The sequence below is a fragment of the Misgurnus anguillicaudatus genome, chromosome 17 (genome assembly GCF_027580225.2).
Source record: "Misgurnus anguillicaudatus chromosome 17, ASM2758022v2, whole genome shotgun sequence".
Classification (NCBI taxonomy): Eukaryota; Metazoa; Chordata; class Actinopteri; order Cypriniformes; family Cobitidae; genus Misgurnus; species Misgurnus anguillicaudatus.
The window spans coordinates 33,062,128-33,081,315 of record NC_073353.2 but is presented as its reverse complement, the minus strand read 5'-3'; the positions used below and the strand labels follow the sequence as shown (position 1 = coordinate 33,081,315).

The 19,188-nt window shown below is 38.3% G+C and overlaps 1 protein-coding gene across 1 annotated transcript in view; it reads right to left on the bottom strand.

Moving 5' to 3' along the window:
- stat4 (signal transducer and activator of transcription 4) overlaps positions 1-19,188 on the bottom strand; it is a 46,594-nt gene that overhangs the window by 27,091 nt on the left and 315 nt on the right. Inside the window, exons 2-16 of the mRNA XM_073854794.1 lie at positions 18,709-18,843; positions 18,328-18,463; positions 14,142-14,240; positions 13,539-13,631; positions 10,933-11,011; positions 10,701-10,786; positions 10,254-10,405; positions 6,312-6,470; positions 2,402-2,494; positions 2,213-2,272; positions 1,823-1,843; positions 1,540-1,630; positions 1,215-1,259; positions 943-1,026; positions 693-791 (exon numbers count right to left, since the gene is read on the bottom strand). Coding sequence (XP_073710895.1) covers positions 693-791; positions 943-1,026; positions 1,215-1,259; positions 1,540-1,630; positions 1,823-1,843; positions 2,213-2,272; positions 2,402-2,494; positions 6,312-6,470; positions 10,254-10,405; positions 10,701-10,786; positions 10,933-11,011; positions 13,539-13,631; positions 14,142-14,240; positions 18,328-18,463; positions 18,709-18,836 — 1,425 coding nt within the window. The 5' untranslated portion in view covers positions 18,837-18,843. The remainder of the gene's footprint in view (positions 1-692; positions 792-942; positions 1,027-1,214; positions 1,260-1,539; positions 1,631-1,822; positions 1,844-2,212; positions 2,273-2,401; positions 2,495-6,311; positions 6,471-10,253; positions 10,406-10,700; positions 10,787-10,932; positions 11,012-13,538; positions 13,632-14,141; positions 14,241-18,327; positions 18,464-18,708; positions 18,844-19,188) is intronic.

Here is a 19,188-nt window from a genome sequence, read left to right as displayed (position 1 = left end):
TTCCCACACATTAGTTAACTTAAAATTCAAGGACCTTTCAAGGACTTTCCAGGTCCAAAACCCTCAAAATCAAGGACTAAATTTGGGGACACATTTCAAGTGAGAGCAATGTTACATTGTGTTACCTTTTAAGATACATTGTTACAGTTCCCTTTCGAGGGATCTCGCGCTGCTTCACTGCAGGAACACTTTGGGGACGCCTCCAGGGGTAAGTGCGTCTGAATGTGTATATCAAATTCAACCAATGGCGAGGCTTAACGACAAAAACAGGGTGACGCGGGAGCCAGAAAGAATAACGCTATCTGAAATATTGCCAAAGACGACGTTACAGGGACGCAGGAAGTATGGCAGGGAGATGCAGCGTCTCGTTCCCTTCTCAGGGAACAACAGTTACATACATAACCCGAGTCGTTTTCATGTGTCAAACACAACAAAAAAGCATGATTTTGGTATGAATCAACATTCGCATACAGAAGATATAAGCATTTAAAGCGAACACTTTAGCACGTGTGCTTAAGAAATCTAGAATAGATTCAAGCACTTTCAATGACCTGTATCTATGTATGTATATTTTCAAAAACTTCCCAGGGCCTTGAATTTTTTCCCCTAGATTCACAAACTTTCAAGGATTTTAAGGACCCGTGGGAACCCTGGAATTTTTCATCTTTGCATCATATCTAAGTCGTCCTCACCTTTGGATCATCAGTAAGCAGGTTGTACCACATGACGGAGGCCCAGCCCCCTGGAAGCTGACTGACATTTGATATGACCACCAGTGGCAGAGAACAAGTCTACACGGGAACAAAATATAAACCCAATGAGTGGCATAAGACGTCAAGTCAAACATTTAAAAGTAAGATATTAGTTGACCACAAGGCTGATGCTGACCACAAATATAAAGAGTAAACTGTTAAATAAATAATTTTAAAATAAAAAATATACCTCAAGATCAATATCCAGGCCTTGTAACATCAGCATGGCCTCAAAGTTAAGAGAATGTAACTCTTCTGTGACTGACAGAGGCCCCTGAAATATAATCATTACATCTAATCAGCTGTGTGAATCTGCCCTCTACTGGCATGATGGTGCATTTAATAATGCACCATCACAAAACATAACAAGTCCTAACAAGACACGACATTAGGTAGAAGACCTGTAACATAATAGTTATTAATTCACATATGGGCCACAAAAAAGATATAATGTAGTCTTACCTCATTACCTTTTCCCCCGGTGGGACACTTTCTCTCTTTTAACTGCTGCAAAACACACACACTTCATAACATTGGCTGCCTCTTAAAATAACAACAAAATTGCAAGAATTCTGCCATTATTTTATCACCCTGACATTGTCCTGACCTCCAGAATGCAGAACTTCTCATATTTGTGTTTTAATAAAAGAAAAAACGGCGTATGGATTTGGAACAAGATAGGGGTAAGTAAATGATAGCCGATTTTTTACATTCTGGCTGAACTATGCTTTAAGGAACCATTTAACATCTAGCACTAGAATCTCATGCAAGAATTCAACATCAGTACCAGGTGTCTGAACTCGACAGAAAGGCAGCCGGTCGACTCCTCAACATCCATCACTTTGGTGTTGTTGGTAAGGATGAAGAACTGTCTATTCCTAAAGGAAAACATCAGAAACATTTGAAACAGGTCTCATACTATATGGCTATATCTTCTGTTTATTTTAGACCAAAACTGTTTTTCTGCTGTAACCCCCTCCTCCTCACCCCTCCCCATATACTCATATTGAGATGTGGCCTAAATAAACAACAGGAAGTTGCTTCTTCTGTTTGCGGTTGGGTGCACTTACACTTTGCCTGGTGGAAGGTCTCTGCAAACATACACACAAAAGAGAGTAAAGAAAACAGTGAGGTCACATTGTGCTAAACGCACAGGTGATATAAACACACTGAAACATTACAGACATGTGTTATTAAATCTGTGATATTCTGCGGTAGTCTCACTGATAAATATTTCATCATAAGAAATGTATATTTGAAAAGGTGGCTATAAATCATCAGCTTAGTACGCGATGGGTAACTTTAATACTTTATTTACTATGTATATTCGAGCCTGGGAAAACCATTTTAGAAATGAGCACAAAATTATTAATAAAATTACCACAGGATGTTTCTAAAATGTTTGATATACCATTTTGTTGAAATACGTCAGCTTAGTGATTTTGTATACATGATCTTACTTGTCAAATGTTGTTTTAACTTTGAGTTGATAATCCACCTCAGGTAACTTAACCAGTAATCTAAAAAAAAAACATAGGAGAAAACATAAACAGTATAATTAGAATAGTAAGGAAATATTAAATTTTAATATCTTATACATTCATATGTGTTTACATGAATTGTTTTTGGTGGGGAGGTGTGGTTCATACCTGACCTTGGTGGTGAATTGCACCTGTGTTTTAATGATAAGAGGTTTCTGAGGGTGTGTAGGCATGCATGGCTGCTTTTCTACCACAAAAGAACTGCAAACATGACAAAGAAAAGAGTCCAGATTGCACACAGCTTGACATATGTAATGGCATTGCATGGATATTTTACATTTATGCATATGGCAGATATTTATCCACAGCGACTTACAGTGCATTACAATATATACTTTTATCAGAATGTGTGTTCCCTGGGATCGCAGCCATGATCTTTTGCACAGCTTAGACCAGTGGTTTTCAAACTGGGGGGCCACGAGATGGTGCCAGGGGGGCCCCAGTTTTATGACATTTTATAAAATACATTAATTTATCATGAATTCTGTGTAATTAAACCTAAATAATAATAAGCCAACTAACCAACAGCACTACTAGGTATAATTTTATATGTTTTGTTTAATTAAAATATTACATTTTAAAACTGTTTTTTTTATAAATTTTCTTTCGGGGGGCCGCGAAAAAAACACCCCGCACAAGGGGGGTCGCACGCTGAAAAAGTTTGGGAACCACTGGCTTAGACGATGCTCTACCAAATGAGCTACAGAAACAATATTGGCCAGTTCCACAGAAAGGGTTTAGTTTATGTCACGGTCTTGTCAGACATCTTTGCTAGATGTAGGTCTGAGTGCATCTGACAGGACCGTGGCAGTATCATGTTCTGTGTGGGCGCATGTGGAGTCACATGGTGTGTGTGGCTTCCACATGTTCCCGGTGTCTTGTTGCTGTCGTGATCTTGCCAGACCTTAGTATAAGTTCAGGTCTATGTTAGAGGGCAAGATCCCGACAGCATTGTGTCTACATGGGAACACGTGTGTTTCACATTATGTCTGTGTAACACGTGTTCCCAGTGTTTTGTGGCTGTCATAGTCTTGCCTGACCCTGGTTATTATCCAGGTGGTATGTTAGAGGGCAAGACTATGGCAGCATGGTGTTTATGTGGGAATACGTGTTGTTTCACATCATGTATGTGTAACACGTGTTCCCAGTCTCTTGTCACTTTTACCCTACTCCCTTATGTACTCGTGTCTTAAGTGATTAATTATGTTCACCTGTTCCCCATTGATGTGCTGTCTATATAATGCCCTCGTGTTCTCTGTGTGGTGTGCGTGCGTTGTTTGAGAAAACTCTGTTCATGTGCTTCGTGTCCATATCTGTTCCTATTTACCAGTGTTTAGTTTGTGTTCATCACAGTGTTATTATTTCATGTTCTGTTTTACCCCCACGTGGGTTTGTTTTGTTCCGTCTGATTAAACTACATAGTTATTTTCTTACATCTGATCTGCGTTTGGGTTCTCCTTTTTCATTTCCACAATCCGGTTAATACCGATCGTGACAGTTTAAGCCAGGACTAGTCCTTAGTTATATTTGGGCATTTGAGTAGTTTATAGTATATTTATAGTATACTATAAACTTTATACAAATATACATTACAAAAACATTACTGGGGTACATCTTGAGACAAAACAATGGTACATATATATTGAATCATGGCATGAGGTCAGTTGACATTGATAAGTAGCTTGCGACAGGCAAACAACCTGTTTAAATAACTGCCCGAGTGTTGGGAGTTGGGACGTTTAAAGCAGTGTTTACCACAGTAATAACACAATAGTTATGCTTGTTTGGGAAATTAACAAAATGAATGAATTACTGTAAGTATTGCTCTTCTTCAATCCTTTTAACCATGTTTATTTCGTTGTATTGATTACCATTGGGAGAACCATGGTTTTGCTACAGTAACCATGGTTTAACCATGTTTTTGGTAATAATGGTATAACTGTAGTAACTTTTTTTTTTTGTTTTTACTGTAGTAAAATGGAGAGCTCTAAAATTTCCTAGCATACTGTATTTTTCTGTCGCTTGGGGTTAGATTTGGGATTTGCTTTTGGATGGCATTTAGTATATAGGTTTCTCCATGTTTTTTTTTTCTATTTTTAACTCTTTCCCCGCCAGCGTTTTTTCTGTAATGTCTTATAGAATGTTCTTCTTTAAATATATAAACATACAATACAATATGTCAAATGAAAGAACAGACCTGCTTTCAAAAAAAAAAGTTTTATCCTACCTTCTCTTTATCACCTCTCAATTATGGGTAGGTTTCTTCAAAAACACAAAATTTTGAGACAAAACTTGAGATAATAAAATTTTTGTGAAGGACTTTTGATGGAGATCAGATGCAGAGCGATCCTCAAAACTTACACGTACGTACAGCTGTTTGCCCTAGGGCGATACTTCCAGGTTTTAGAAGTTGCAGAATAATATAATAGCGGTATTGCAGAAAGCCGGAAATACTCGTCATTGGCAGGGAAGCATTTTCTCTTAATTGAAAAGTTAACTCGTCAATGTCGGGAAAGAGTTAAACCATGGTTGCTTGGTTAGGGTTCGAATTGGGGTTTGGGTTAGGATGTCATTTTATGTAACAAAAAGTTGTTCTAACCTCAAACCCAAGCGACAATGGTAAAAAAATCGGAAACAAGCCAATACATAAAACGGCACGGAAAGATGCACTTTATTAAGTAAACGGTATATATAAGATATGTGCATGAAAGATAGTTTTAGCTCAGACATGCATTTTAGTCTAGGAATAGGCTTAAGCCCTGTCTGGGGAACCACACATCAATGTTTTCCTTATTTTATATCTATAGTCCATATTTTTTTCAAATTCTATGTACAAGTGTATTGTAAGTCGCAGGGTTTAAATCATGGAAAGCACATTGCATTTCTTGCCAGATGCTTTTATCCAAAGTGACATACAGTGCATCACAAGGTATACATCTTATATCAGTAGTATAGTCCTTTTCACAGAGATTACGGAAAATACATGTAAAAAGCGTGCGGGATTTGTCCGAGATCGTTTTAATTTATTTACACTGCCAATGATTTTCCGAAATCTGTGTGTGCATTCACACACATATCGTAAAGATCCCATAAAGACAAGTGACGTATTTAAAGTCCTGCACTTCCTAGGTTTTCTTACGCTTTGTCTGAAGTGTGGTAATTATCCGGGATTTCTCTCTCGAGATCATAAGGAGCGTGTGATGTGCTGTTCTTTCATGTTAGTGATGAGCTCTGATTCAGTCCAATTTGCCGATATTTCTCGTTGTGAATGTTGATCTTTGTTTAAATCCCTGTGTCAAAGAGCTGAAACATAACTCCTTGTTGCGATGACACGCTGGTCCTCACTACGGCATGCCCCTTACGACATTGTTTTTCGTTACTGCTTATCTGAGGGGCGCTAATTCAAAATAAGTGTTCGGAGTGTGGTGGCTTGCGTTTTCAAAATATGTGTTTGTCGCATCATGTGAACCATGTGCTTCACGTGTTTTGCCAAAATAAGTGCCTGCTGCACACGTGTCAAAACCATTTATGATAAAAGAGACGCTCAAGGTCACAAAATATACGCAAGGCACTCCCTTAACAGTAAACTCTGATTACTCATGAGATTATGGGATTATCTGGCAAACGCGAGCGTCTCTTTTATCATAAACCCTTTAGGTGCATCCGCAGCAGGCACTTATTTTGACAAGACACGTGATTCACATAGGATCTCTCGACGCGCAGAACACACACATGACAGGCTACATACATGTTGTGATGAACTTCGCATCGTGCGCCCTCGAAAAAAAAAGTCATCGGCCGCCAGTGCTGTTAACGCAATGCTCTACCGCTGAGCTATACAGAAGTGCTAATATAAACTAATATAAATTACTAATATAAACTATACCTGTCAATAAAAATCTGTGAATGTATAACTAAATTACTAACAGCTATAATGTTGACTGTAGTTGTGCTGCATCTGTTCATACACTGTGTCACATGTGATAGGTCCATAGTAAATTCAGTTCAGATATTTTACCTTTTGATGAGATGGTAGATTAAATATTTGACTTGCTCCTCCATCTGAGGTCTCTGGAGTGGGATTGGATCACTCTCATAAGTGACCTTCAGAATCAGTTCCCCCAATTTGTCGAGCTGTCTTTTAATCTGGAACAGACTCTGGGCTGTCAGGGTAAACCTGTAAAAGTGATATCAGACAAAATTAGGCATAATCCCAAAATGTAATAGTGACAAAACAGGATGTTGAAACAGCATCGACCTAGCAACGCCCGAGCAACCGGTCAGAACCTCCTAGGAACCACCTAGCAACCACCCACCTACTCTAGCATATGTCCTAACTACTAAGCGGCCATGTTGCAATGCATCTGGGTAGTTATTTCAGTCATGCAAGAATAAAGTTCTATCTACTTCACAGATATCTCTAATATCATGTGCTAAAATTACGATTACAACACATTTCTGACCTACAATTAAACCTGATATCAACTGTACCATAACTTTTGTTTCTTAATCTTAATTGTAATAAAAAAAGTTTTTTTTCAAGGTTGTTTCAGCTACTGTGCATGCACACAGGTTGGAAAGCGCCTCTGTACAGAGCCCCTCCCCAGAGAATCATTGATGATTGGTTCTTTAAACTGGAAGGCGAGACTTAAGAGCGGCCATATTGAGTGTTGCATTGTCCCCTACCTATAGTAATAGCAGTGCCCAATCTTGTTATATCCAATATCTTTACTACAATGTACAACACCCCAGCAACAATCTTACCACAGCAAGGAAACAGGTTTGGCTAGATGGGATACAGCTATGGCCTAAATTTCCCAAGGAAACAGGTTTGGCTAGATGGGATACAGCTATGGCCTAAATTTCCCAAGGGTTTGGGGTTAGGTATTGTCCCCTATTCATAGTAATAGCGGTGCCCAATCTTGTGTAATCCAATATCTTTGCTACAACGTCCAACACCCAAGCAACAATCTTACCACCGCAAGGAAACAGTTTTGGCTAGATGGGATACAGCTATGGCCTAAATCTCTCAAGATGTTGGGTTTGGGGTTAGGTATTGTCCCCTATTCATAGTATTAGCAGTGCCCAATCTTGTTATATCCAATATCTTTACTACAAAATATACAACACCCTAGCAACAATCTTACCACAGCAAGGAAAAAGGTTTGGCTAGATGGGATACAGCTATGGCCTAAATCTCTCAAGATGTTGGGTTTGGGGTTAGGTATTGTCCCCTATTCATAGTAATAGCAGTGCCCAATCTTGTTATATCCAATATCTTTACTACAAAATACAACACCCTAGCAACAATCTTACCACAGCAAGGAAACAGTTTTGGCTAGATGGGATACAGCTATGGCCTAAATGTCGCAAGATGTTGGGTGTGGGGTTAGGTATTGTCTCCTATTCATAGTAATAGCAGTGCCCAATCTTGTTATATCCAATATCTTTACTACAAAATACAACACCCTAGCAACAATCTTACCACAGCAAGGAAACAGTTTTGGCTAGATGGGATACAGCTATGGCCTAAATGTCGCAAGATGTTGGGTGTGGGGTTAGGTATTGTCTCCTATTCATAGTAATAGCAGTGCCCAATCTTGTTATATCCAATATCTTTACTACAAAATACAACACCCTAGCAACAATCTTACCACAGCAAGGAAACAGTTTTGGCTAGATGGGATACAGCTATGGCCTAAATGTCGCAAGATGTTGGGTGTGGGGTTAGGTATTGTCTCCTATTCATAGTAATAGCAGTGCCCAATCTTGTTATATCCAATATCTTTACTACAAAATACAACACCCTAGCAACAATCTTACCACAACAAGGAAACAGTTTTGGCTAGATGGGATACAGCTATGGCCTAAATCTCTCAATTTGTTGGGTTTGGGGTTAAGTATTGTCCCCTGTTCATAGTAATAGCAATGCCCAATCTTATTATATCCAATATCTTTACTACACTGTACAACACCCTAGCAACAATCTTACCACAGCAAGGAAACAGTTTTGGCTAGATGGGATACAGCTATGGCCTAAATGTCGCAAGATGTTGGTTGTGGGGTTAGGTATTGTCTCCTATTCATAGTAATAGCAGTGCCCAATCTTGTTAAATCCAATATCTTTGCTACAACGTCCAACACCCAAGCAACAATCTTACCACAGCAAGGAAACAATTTTGGCTAGATGGGATACAGCTATGGCCTAAATCGCCCAAGATGTTGGGTTTGGGGTTAAGTATTGTCCCCTGTTCATAGTAATAGCAATGCCCAATCTTGTTATATCCAATATCTTTACTACACTGTGCAACACCCTAGCAACAATCTTACCACAGCAAGGAAACAGTTTTGGCTAGATGGGATACAGCTATGGCCTAAATGTCGCAAGATGTTGGGTTTGGAGTTATGTATTGTCTCCTATTCATAGTAATAGCAGTGCCCAATCTTGTTATATCCAATATCTTTACTACAACGTACAACACCCTAGCAAAAAATCTTACCACAGCAAGGAAACAGTTTTGGCTAGATGGGATACAGCTATGGCCTAAATCTCCCAAGATGTTGGGTTTGGGGTTGGGTATTGTCTCCTATTCATAGTAATAGCAGTGCCCAATCTTGTTATATCCAATATCTTTGCTACAATGTCCAACACCCAAGCAACAATCTTACCACAGCAAGGAAACAATTTTAGCTAGATGGGATACAGCTATGGCCTAAATCTCCCAAGATGTTGGGTTTGGGCAGTGCCGGGCAGTAGCTTCACTACAAGTAGCGAAGCTAGTAGTTTAACTACATTTTTCAGTAGCTTGGCGGTAGCTTAGCTGCTTTCTAAATCAAATAGCTTTTCAGTAGCTATAAGCTCTTTTTTTTGACCAAGTAGTGAGGTAGCTTCCACACAAGCTACAATTTTCCAAACATTTCTGAAGTCGTCCTGAATTTGAGAATAAGCGCGTCATTTGAATCGACACAGGACGTTGTTTGTTCCGTATTTTCGAGTTGTGCAGCCTTCATTCATACAAAACATTACCACTCGCATTCTGTGAAGACTCGTGCTCTACCTCTGACTGGGTTATGTCACCAAGCAAAGCTAATATAAAAACATGTAATAAATATTACAATTGAAACTATTAATAGAATGTGCTTTGGCGGGCACCTCACAGACTCTGTGCAGGCTACCTGCTGCCTGCGGGCCCACGTTGGAGACCCTTGTGTTAAGATATGTCAGGGCCAGGGGTTTTTGAATAAAGACAGCTCAAACATGCATTTTCTTCTGGGAGTAGGATAAGTCCAGCAAACAGCCCCAAAATGTGAAGTACCTAGGCCTATATTATGCTTGTATTGCCTAAAATTACCAAAATGATAAATTGAAACTGAATAAATAATTACATAATAAAAACTGGTTAAAAATAAAAAAGTAGCTTGGATGTAGCAAGCTACTATTGATGTAGCTTAGCTTGCTACATTTCCCAGGGGGGTAGCTTCAGTGTAGTGAAGCTTCATTTAATGTGAAGTAACTGGTAGCTTAGCTCACTACATTTTCCAAGTAGCTTGCCCAGCACTGGGTTTGGGGTTAGGTATTGTCCCCTATTCATAGTAATAGCAGTCCCCAATCTTGTTACAACACCCTAGCAACAATCTTACCACAGCAATCTCGCAAGATGTTGGGTTTGGGGTTAGGTTTGGGGTAGGATTAGAATAATACAGCGTTTCTGGCTAGATTAGATACAGCTACAGCCTAAATCCCATGAAATGTTGGGTTTAGTGGAAGTATTAGTATAAAACAGCACCCATCCATCAAGATTTCACAAGATTTAGGCTGTTGCTATATCCCTTCTAGCCACAACTCAAGAGACACAAGCTGCTATGTGGCAACAGAACAGCATAGCAACCAGCCAGAAATCATACTAAAATGATTATAGTTTATATCATTATTATTTTTATTATTATTAAAAAGTGATACCAGTTCTGAAGCTGGTCCAGTCCTATCAGAACCGGACCTCCGATGCAGGTAATCTGTTGCCTCCGTTTCCAGTCCTTTAGTTCAGGGTTGAGCTGTGAGGAAATCAGGCCATCGATTTCCTTTATAACATCTGCGATCTTTGACAAAATCTCCTGCAAAGACAGGTCAAAAAGGCATGATAATAGTAACCGATCAACAACAACAGCACTCACGTGGCATAACATAACCAAAAAAATAAACCATATACGTGTGAACAACACCCATGATATTTTTAGCTGAGGCAGGATGTCACTAGAGAGTACCTCACAAAAAGCAAAACACCATCCATATTTAATTTAAACATTCAACTAAAGACAGCAAGGGTTACTAAATTGAATCATAAAACAGTGACTGTCTGTAACTATCAAAACAGAAAGTCGAGGGTGTGATGGTACTATAGAAACATACTTTTCGTTTAAAATCCAGACGGTTCAGTATCTCTTGAAGTGTAGTGACTTCTTGTTTCATAGTCAAAGAGTTCCTCTCAGCAGTATCTAAAGTATTTCAGAGAGATATATTTATATACAACTTTGCATACCAACTGTTCCTATGCTGTATCTCATAGACATACCATAAAAATGTAGGGTAAAAGACTACATTTCTAAACGCATTCAGACAAACGGCCAAATTTTAAACCCACCTCGAAGCTGGAGCGTTTTGTAGCGAAAATCAAAATCATCCTGCATGTCCTCAAGATATTTCACTGCCTGATCCAGCATCTGAACGACAGCAAAAATAACTCATTTCAACTATGAAAAATAACAAAAATGTAGCTGGGAATTATGTAAAAAATCAAAAATAAATCAAAACTATGTTATATTTGTAGTATTTATACAAAGTATATAAAGTACAAAATATATGCAAAATGTACTCTTGGCCTTTAACCTTTAAGATGTCAGCTTGGGATGCTTTTCTGATTTTCTTTATTATGTGGTTCTAGTCAACTTTTTTATTTTATAGGTTGATAATAAATTATTTGATGGCACAATTATATATTTTCTGCAAATATCAGACATTCTAATGCTAATGTGAAATTTTACTGACAAAGGCGCACATTAAAGAGCACAGGTTCAAAATCTAATTTCCATTTGACCAACGCAATTTAATACATGGTATTTGGGCGTTATATAATAGCGCAAATGCCAGTAAACTGATGAGCCAAACCTTAGTAAATCATGTTGCGTGAATCATTTAAATACTCCTATACATTTTGCATCTAAAAGGGAAATTCCAACAAATGCATATGCAATAAGGTCAGCAGCCTTTTCAGCACAAATTTTCCAATGGGTGTCTTTAGTAACCCCTAGTTTTTTAATGGCAAAAGAGCCGTTTGCACTAGCACACACAGCAAATCTTAAAGGTGCAATGTGGGACTTTTAACGCCATCTAGCGGCTCAGTTCACAGCTCACCTCTTCCTTTCGAAACGCATGGTGAAGCTATGGTAGCCACCATATGACAAACACGTCATCGAGACAATGTAGTTACAAAACGCGCTTTATAGTAAGGCCGGACAAATAATCGTTCAAATGCGCGTTTTCTCAATGAATGTATTTTAATGAATTACGGTAAAATGCCATCACATCCATTCCAAAAGCCAGAGGGCGCTTTCGTGCAGAAACTCCATTTGTCCCACAGAAGAAGTAGCATTACAAAAACTATTCCAGGAAATGTCTAGAGACATATTAATAACTCTGTTCTACAGATTGTTTCAGGTATTTTCATGATAATAAAGAATATTTTGAATGATTGTGTTTGACAAGTGTTGCTTTTTTAAAGGCACGTTGTAAACGACTCCGACTCGTAATGATTTTAAATTGATAAGGACTTCCTGCTGATCAAAGACGCGTAGTACATGCACAAGCTATGCATGAAACACAGAATCGATCTTGCGATTCAGAATCAATTTCAGACAGGTTTTTATAATGGGAAATGCGATGCATCGTCACAGCTCTACTCTATAGCAGGGGTTTTCAAACTGGGGGGCGGGGCCCCCAGGGGGGCCGCGAGATGGTGCCAGGGGGGCCCCAGTTTTATGACATTTTATAAAATACATTAATTAATCATGAATTCTGTGTAATTAAACATAAAAAAATAAGGCTACTAACCAAAAGCACTACTTTTTTTGTATAATTAAAGGTATAGCGGAAGATTTTCGTTTTCCGGGTGGATCACCTCTGTTATTGGTCATCCCAGATGTCAATCATTCTGATTATATGTTGACGTATAACCGTCGTACGTGCTCGCCTCTCGGTTCGCTTTCTGCACATGCGCACTTTCACGTGTATGTGTGTTGTGCTACGGTTTCAACCATTCATTGAAGCTCGCGTTCTCGCTGTGTTTTTTTTTTCAAAATGTCTGAGGGTCGCAAGAGAAAAAGTGTCTACGAATTATATGACAAGAAGAGAAAGGACTACCGTATAAAGAAAGAAACAAGACCAGACTGTTTATGGGAGACTATTTCACACGCTGGCTGCTGGTGTGAGCTAAAAGGACAGGTTGGGCTTCCCACGCGAAGTTTCTACAGGAAAGGTACATTTTGTCATGCTATTTGGAGAAATCCATTTAAAACACTGCTAGTAAAGTTGATGTAAGTTATGATTAGCGATGCTAGCCCTGGCACGAGTCACGAACCGCACAGACACGGTAAACATGCCGACAGCAACTTGTAAACAGAGCGAATAGAAGAACTAGGCTCCTGCATGCTCTCTCTCTCTCTCTCTCTCTCTGTCTCGTGCACGCGTTTAACAGGCGTTCCCTCTCGGGAGGAGGTAGAGAGTTTCGTGTGCATTTTTTAAAAAATATGGAGGGGCGGTTCTTTTAAATAATTCGGGAAAATCTTCCGCTATACCTTTAATATGTGTTTTAGTAAAATGTTGAGTTTAGAACATTTTGTCACAAATTTTCTTTGGGGGGCCGCGAAGGAATGCACCATACACAAGGGGGGCCGCACGCTGAAAAAGTTTGGGAACCACTGCTCTATAGTACAGTTTGTCCATTTAGAGCTACTGTAGAAACATGACGGCAACTTCCATGAAGATAAAAAACGGCTCATTCTAAGCTAATAAAAACAATGCAGTTCATTTTATAGTGTCTTTATACACCCTTCATAATATAGTTATGTATATTATATTGCATTTCTGTTAAGGGATCCTTCTAAAAGTTACACATTGCACCTTTAACTGTTGAGCAGTAGTGTATGTAAATCTATGTATGGCTGTAATGAACCAATACTAGACATAACTTACCTGAACGCTGCTTTTTATCACTGCAACTTTGTTGTCAAGGACTTTCTGCTTTTCTAGAACCGCTGAGCTTTGCATCGACTTCTCCAGAGGACCCTGTCATGAAAGAAATAAAGGAAAGAAGTTGAAAGTATTAGAATAAGAGGCCATACTGAACCATCCGAGAGTCAAAAAATCTAATTTAAATCTAAATATATAAGATGCATTAATAATAAAACAAATAAACATTATGACATAATACGAATAAAAAACAGATGCAATTGTACACTAGTTAAGTTTTAGGTCACCAAAACAATCAATCTTTGATCTTTGTGTGACACTGATCAAGTGAACTGCTTTGTACAAAAGACCAAACAATCTTGCATGAGTCTATGCACGCTCAAGTGTTTGTCGTCCTTAAATTATTTTTTAATTCTTAATATAACTTGCTTAAAAAAATTGTGTTAAATTACAGAAATACTAAACAGAAGAACTTTCACTAGTGGTGTAGACCACACTGGCAAAATGTCATGAAGGGTCTTTGCAAAACTTTAAAGCCTGGTTAACAACATGGTGGGACAGTTACATATGTGGTTTCTGCAAGTTTTTTGTCACGTTTTGCATTACCTGTTCCTGCATGCTGGCTGTTGATAATATGCGTCTCTCCTCCCTTAGGCAGTTACAGATAACAGCAGCCATGTGGAGGGGATTTGCCTTGTATTTCCCCTGTAAACGTGATTTAATGAGAAATGGTTAACTGCGTGAATGCCCATACTGTGCGGCTACATGAGTCAGGGTGAGTTGTACTGCGATGCATGCTGACATTCAATGCAACAGAATACAGTTGTGTGATGTTGAGTACATTAAGTATAACACTTCATAACAAATATGCTCACCACAAACAAAGTGAAATATATGCATTTCCTTTGTGTCAGCAGATATGTAGCATTGCACAGACATTTTTAAGATCAGCAAACCCTCAATGTATAACTTGTGGCCGAAGTTCTTCAGAAATTTGATCGCGTGTTTCAATCTCGTCACAGTTACAGGAATCATGCTTTACCAGGAATGTGGCATTGCAAGGAATGATGCAATGTGGGTAAGTGTAAGTTAAAACTGTTGGTGTGATTAAAGGGATAGTTCACCCAAAAATGAAAAATCTGTCATCATTCATCATAGTAGGAAAAAAGAATACTATGGAAGTACATAGGGTCCACAAAATGATTTGGTTACAAACATTTCTCAAAATATCTTCCTTTGTGTTCATCAGAACAAAGAAAGTATAATAAATGATGACAGAATTTTCATTTTTGGGTGAACTATCCCTTAAAAGCATGCATAAAGTTAAAGAGGTTTATCACCCCCAATGTTACACTGCACTCAACCTCCTGCCTTTTAATTTAACCTATGCTGGGTTGTTTTAACCCAAAATGATTGGTTGTTTAACCCATTGTTGGGTCAAATATAAACGTTTTCTGGGCTCGTCCATTTTTGACCCAACGCTGAGTTGAAAATAACCAGCATTTTTTAGATTGTGGGAAAAATGTAGAAATTTGGGGGTCTGTCTAAATAACCAAGAGGTACTCTGAGAATTTCTAGATTGTGAACGAATATCTCACTGCCACATTATTCAAACAATTTGAAACACTAGATATTTCACTCTCTAGATATTTCCCATTCATTTGATCTAAAGAATTCTTTAGGTTTTAATTTTAATTAATAAAGTTTTGTAACCTAACCTACAATGAACAGTTTTCAGCCTAAAATCTAAACAACCAGCACCAAAAAGCAAAATATACAGGCATAAAATGAGATATTACAGATACATCACAACAGTGGCGTCCGGTGACTTCTTTTTTCGAGGGCGCACAATGCAAAGTTCGTAACCACATGTATGCCCATCATGTGTGTGGTTCGTCATTTCAAAATATGTGTTTGGCGCGTTGAGTTAAAGCTCACGTAACACACGCTGTTTCTGCATTTCTGATATTAATCTGGAGTACCTATGGAGTAGTATGACATCCTTTATATCTCTGAAGAGTCTTTAGTTTAATCAGATTTATAAAAGAAAGATTAGCTTTACCGAATCTTTCCGATAACGTACGAAAAAATGAAGAAGGAGGAGTTATAACACGGGAGGAGCGAGTACGAGTCATACAACACTATACAACACTGTTTTAACTTATGATTCACTACATGTTCGTGTCATTTATATAATATACACGCGACTATTTCCAACATATGACAGAAGTCTTACTTACCGCGTGTAACTCGTCATGACCCGGTTCTGAAAATCCACCGCATCAAACACACACGCAAAACTCCGCTGCTAATCCGGATAATAAACTATATCCATTGTTTCCATAAGGCTGGATGTCTTCTCCTTACATCCAAAAACACACTTCTTCTTGTGCCATTGTTGACTTTTGAAATTAAACAAAGCTGAGTGACGTGATAAGCTGTTAGCAAGCTCTAGCGTCGCCCGCTGACTGAAGGCTGGGCGGGGTTTTCCGGGGGAAGTTTTCCGGCGGAAGCCCATATAAAGAAGTGATACGTATCGAAAACCCCTGAAACGTTAGTTAGAACCGTAATCGAAAAAAATTAGCCGAAACTTGTACGAACCCTGGTGAAGTGCATTCGGCACAGAAATACTCTGAAACACGCCCAACTGCATTTTTGACACTTTGCCTACGTTTAGCATGAGGAAACAACTCTATAACTGTGTTAATAAGTCAGAATGCTTGAAATACCATTAAACCCCCCCTTTAATCTATGTGCATCACGTGTCTTGTCAAAATAAGTGCCTGCTGCAGATGCGTCTAAAAGGTTTATGATAAAAAAACACTCGCATTTGCCAGATACTCCCAAAATCTCATGCGTAATCAGAGGTTAGTGTTAAGGGAGTGTCTTGTGTGCATTTTGTAAACGCGAGCGTCTCTTTTTTCATAAACGGTTTTGACGCGTGTGCAGCAGGCACTTATTTTGACAAAACACGTGATGCACATGGTACACATTATGTAACATGACACGAGTAACACACATGACACTCCAAACTCATTTTTTGAATTTGCACCCCTTGGAAGAGCTAGTTGTACTGGTTTTAGTTGGTCTCCCAGTGTGGTTTTAGCTGGTGTAGCAGGCTGGTATACGGGTTTTGGACACATTTTAGCTGGAGACCAGCTGACCCACCAGTTTGACCAGGCTGGAAGACCAACCAGCTACTGCCATCTTAAACCAGCAAAGACCAGCCAACAAGCTGGTTTAAGATGGTGGGTCAGCTGGTCACCCAGCCTGACCAGCTAAAAAAGTGTCCAACACCCCTTTAAAACCACCGGCTTAGCCAGATAAAACCAGGCTGGAAGCTGGTTGGCTGGTTTTAGCTGATCTTTTCAGTAGGGATCTTTTTTTGATCTAGTCTAGATCAGTGGTTTTCAAACTGGGGGCCGCGAGATGGTGCCAGGGGGGCCCCACTTTTATGACATTTTATGAAATACATTAATTTATCATGAATTCTGTGTAGTTAAACCTAAAAAAATAAGGCTACTAACCAAAATTGTATAATTTAATATTTTTTTATTAAAATGTTGAGTTTTAGAACAGTTTTTGTCACAAATTTTCTTTAGGGGGCTGTGAAGGAATGCGCCGTACACAAGGGGGGCCGCACGCTGAAAAAGTTTGGGAACCACTGCTCTAGATAATTACAGTGTGTCATTTGCAAAACATCCTGTGTACAAACAACAGATTTAGTGTATCAGAAAGTCTCATTGGTTTTAAACAGTTTAAGAAGGCCTTGTCTAAGAGGAATTCACAGGTGACAATGATCACATATGCAAGATTCGTCTGAATGAATATGGGAAATCTTCTAGACATCATGTAGGTGTTCTGTCTAGGTGTTTTTTGCTCAGACTTTGATGACAACATTTCCAGATATTGTTGATAAAAGTGGAAAGTATGTTCAAAACAAAACAAAGACAAAAATAAATACATTTTTCAACAGCACTGCGTGTGAAAATTCATTTTTGCTATTCCTCCGTGCAGTGTTCATCATATTTTGTATTTGTATTGCAACACCAGCTACAGACAGATATGCAATTTGTTTTCCCCAAGCGAAACCCCTGACATTTGGTTTTGTGCGTAAGCTCGATATGCATACTAAGAAATCCCCACAACACCCACTCATTAGAAAACACTGCATAAAGAAATGTGTTCAAAAGTCAGTTGAATAATATGGTTTCATACAGTTTAATAAACTGGTGTCTTCAGCAACCTGTACTCTTAAAAATAAATGTGCTTCAAGATGCCATAGAAGAACCATTTTTGGCTAAACCTTTAACATCTGTTTAAAAAAAAGTTGTTGGCAGTCAAAAAAAGGCTTTAGATTATAAAAAGGTATGAAAGAAATGTTTCATTAAAGGACATTTAACTAAATACAAAAGTTGTTTGAGGAACCAAAAGTGGTTCTTCTATGGCATCCCTTATTTTAAGGGTCTGGCATATACTTGTAACAAATAAAAACTTTTCTCACTAAATGTGGTAAATTTTGGGTTGGGAGGGTAACCTTAGTGGTAACCTAGGACTCTTTCCACTGAACTGAAAAGTACCTATATTTATTTATACTTAAATGTATAATTTTCATGTTTCTTTTGCCTTACTGACAAATGCACAATCACAACACCTCCCCTCCAACTTCTCTTTGTAAAGCACAAAGACGGCACGGCATCACTAAATACAACTATTATGTTGGCTTTCAATTATAATTATTCAGTTTAAACGCCAATTCAACAGTTTTGGGACGTGCTGGGTGTGTTTTTACCTGGATCTGATGAAATATTCGTTTGAGATTGTGTCTGTGAAGAAAGTTCTGCTCCTGGGAACATTGCCTCTCCAACTGAATGAGGAAGTTATTGAAGAGGACCGTAGCCATGGACTCATGGTTTGAAGCTGTTTCCCTATAGGCATATAAACATAAACACATTTCCTTATACGTCTACATTTATGCATTTGGCAGACACTTTAATCCAAAGTGCATACAGTGCATTCAAGCTACAATATGTGTATTCAATGCATGTGTGCAACGCTTTACCAACTACAGGAACGCGGTGACAGTTGTGTTACAAAATGAAAGAAAATTGAAAATGTAATCTAAACATTCAAAAATCTATTTCTGATAAATATGTAAAAAAAAAACACACACCAGTCTTGACTTTCAATCCAGGTGGCCAACACCTGTCTCAACTCCATAGGAAAGTTATCATCATAAAAATAATCCACCTGTTCGAGAAACTTGATATCCAGTTGCTGAATTTGTTTCCATTGACTCATAGTGGCACTGAGGAGGAAGAAAAATTCAGTTAGATCCTATTTATATTTCTTTATATTTAACTCCTTTCCTGAATCTATCTACATCCATTAAACTTTCATTATCTTAATTATTGAACCTACAAATCGATACCTAAAATGACATATTCAATTTTAATATTCATAAATTGATTTCAAATTAAATATATCACTGTCCACATGCAAAACTACCATAGTATGTTATACTATTGTAATCATTGCTTTGTTATTATATACTACAGTATTAGTGAACTGATAAAATGCATTACACTGTACTATACTTTAATATTTACCATGGTAAGGTACAGAAAATAGTTTGTAAGAAAATAGTTTGCAT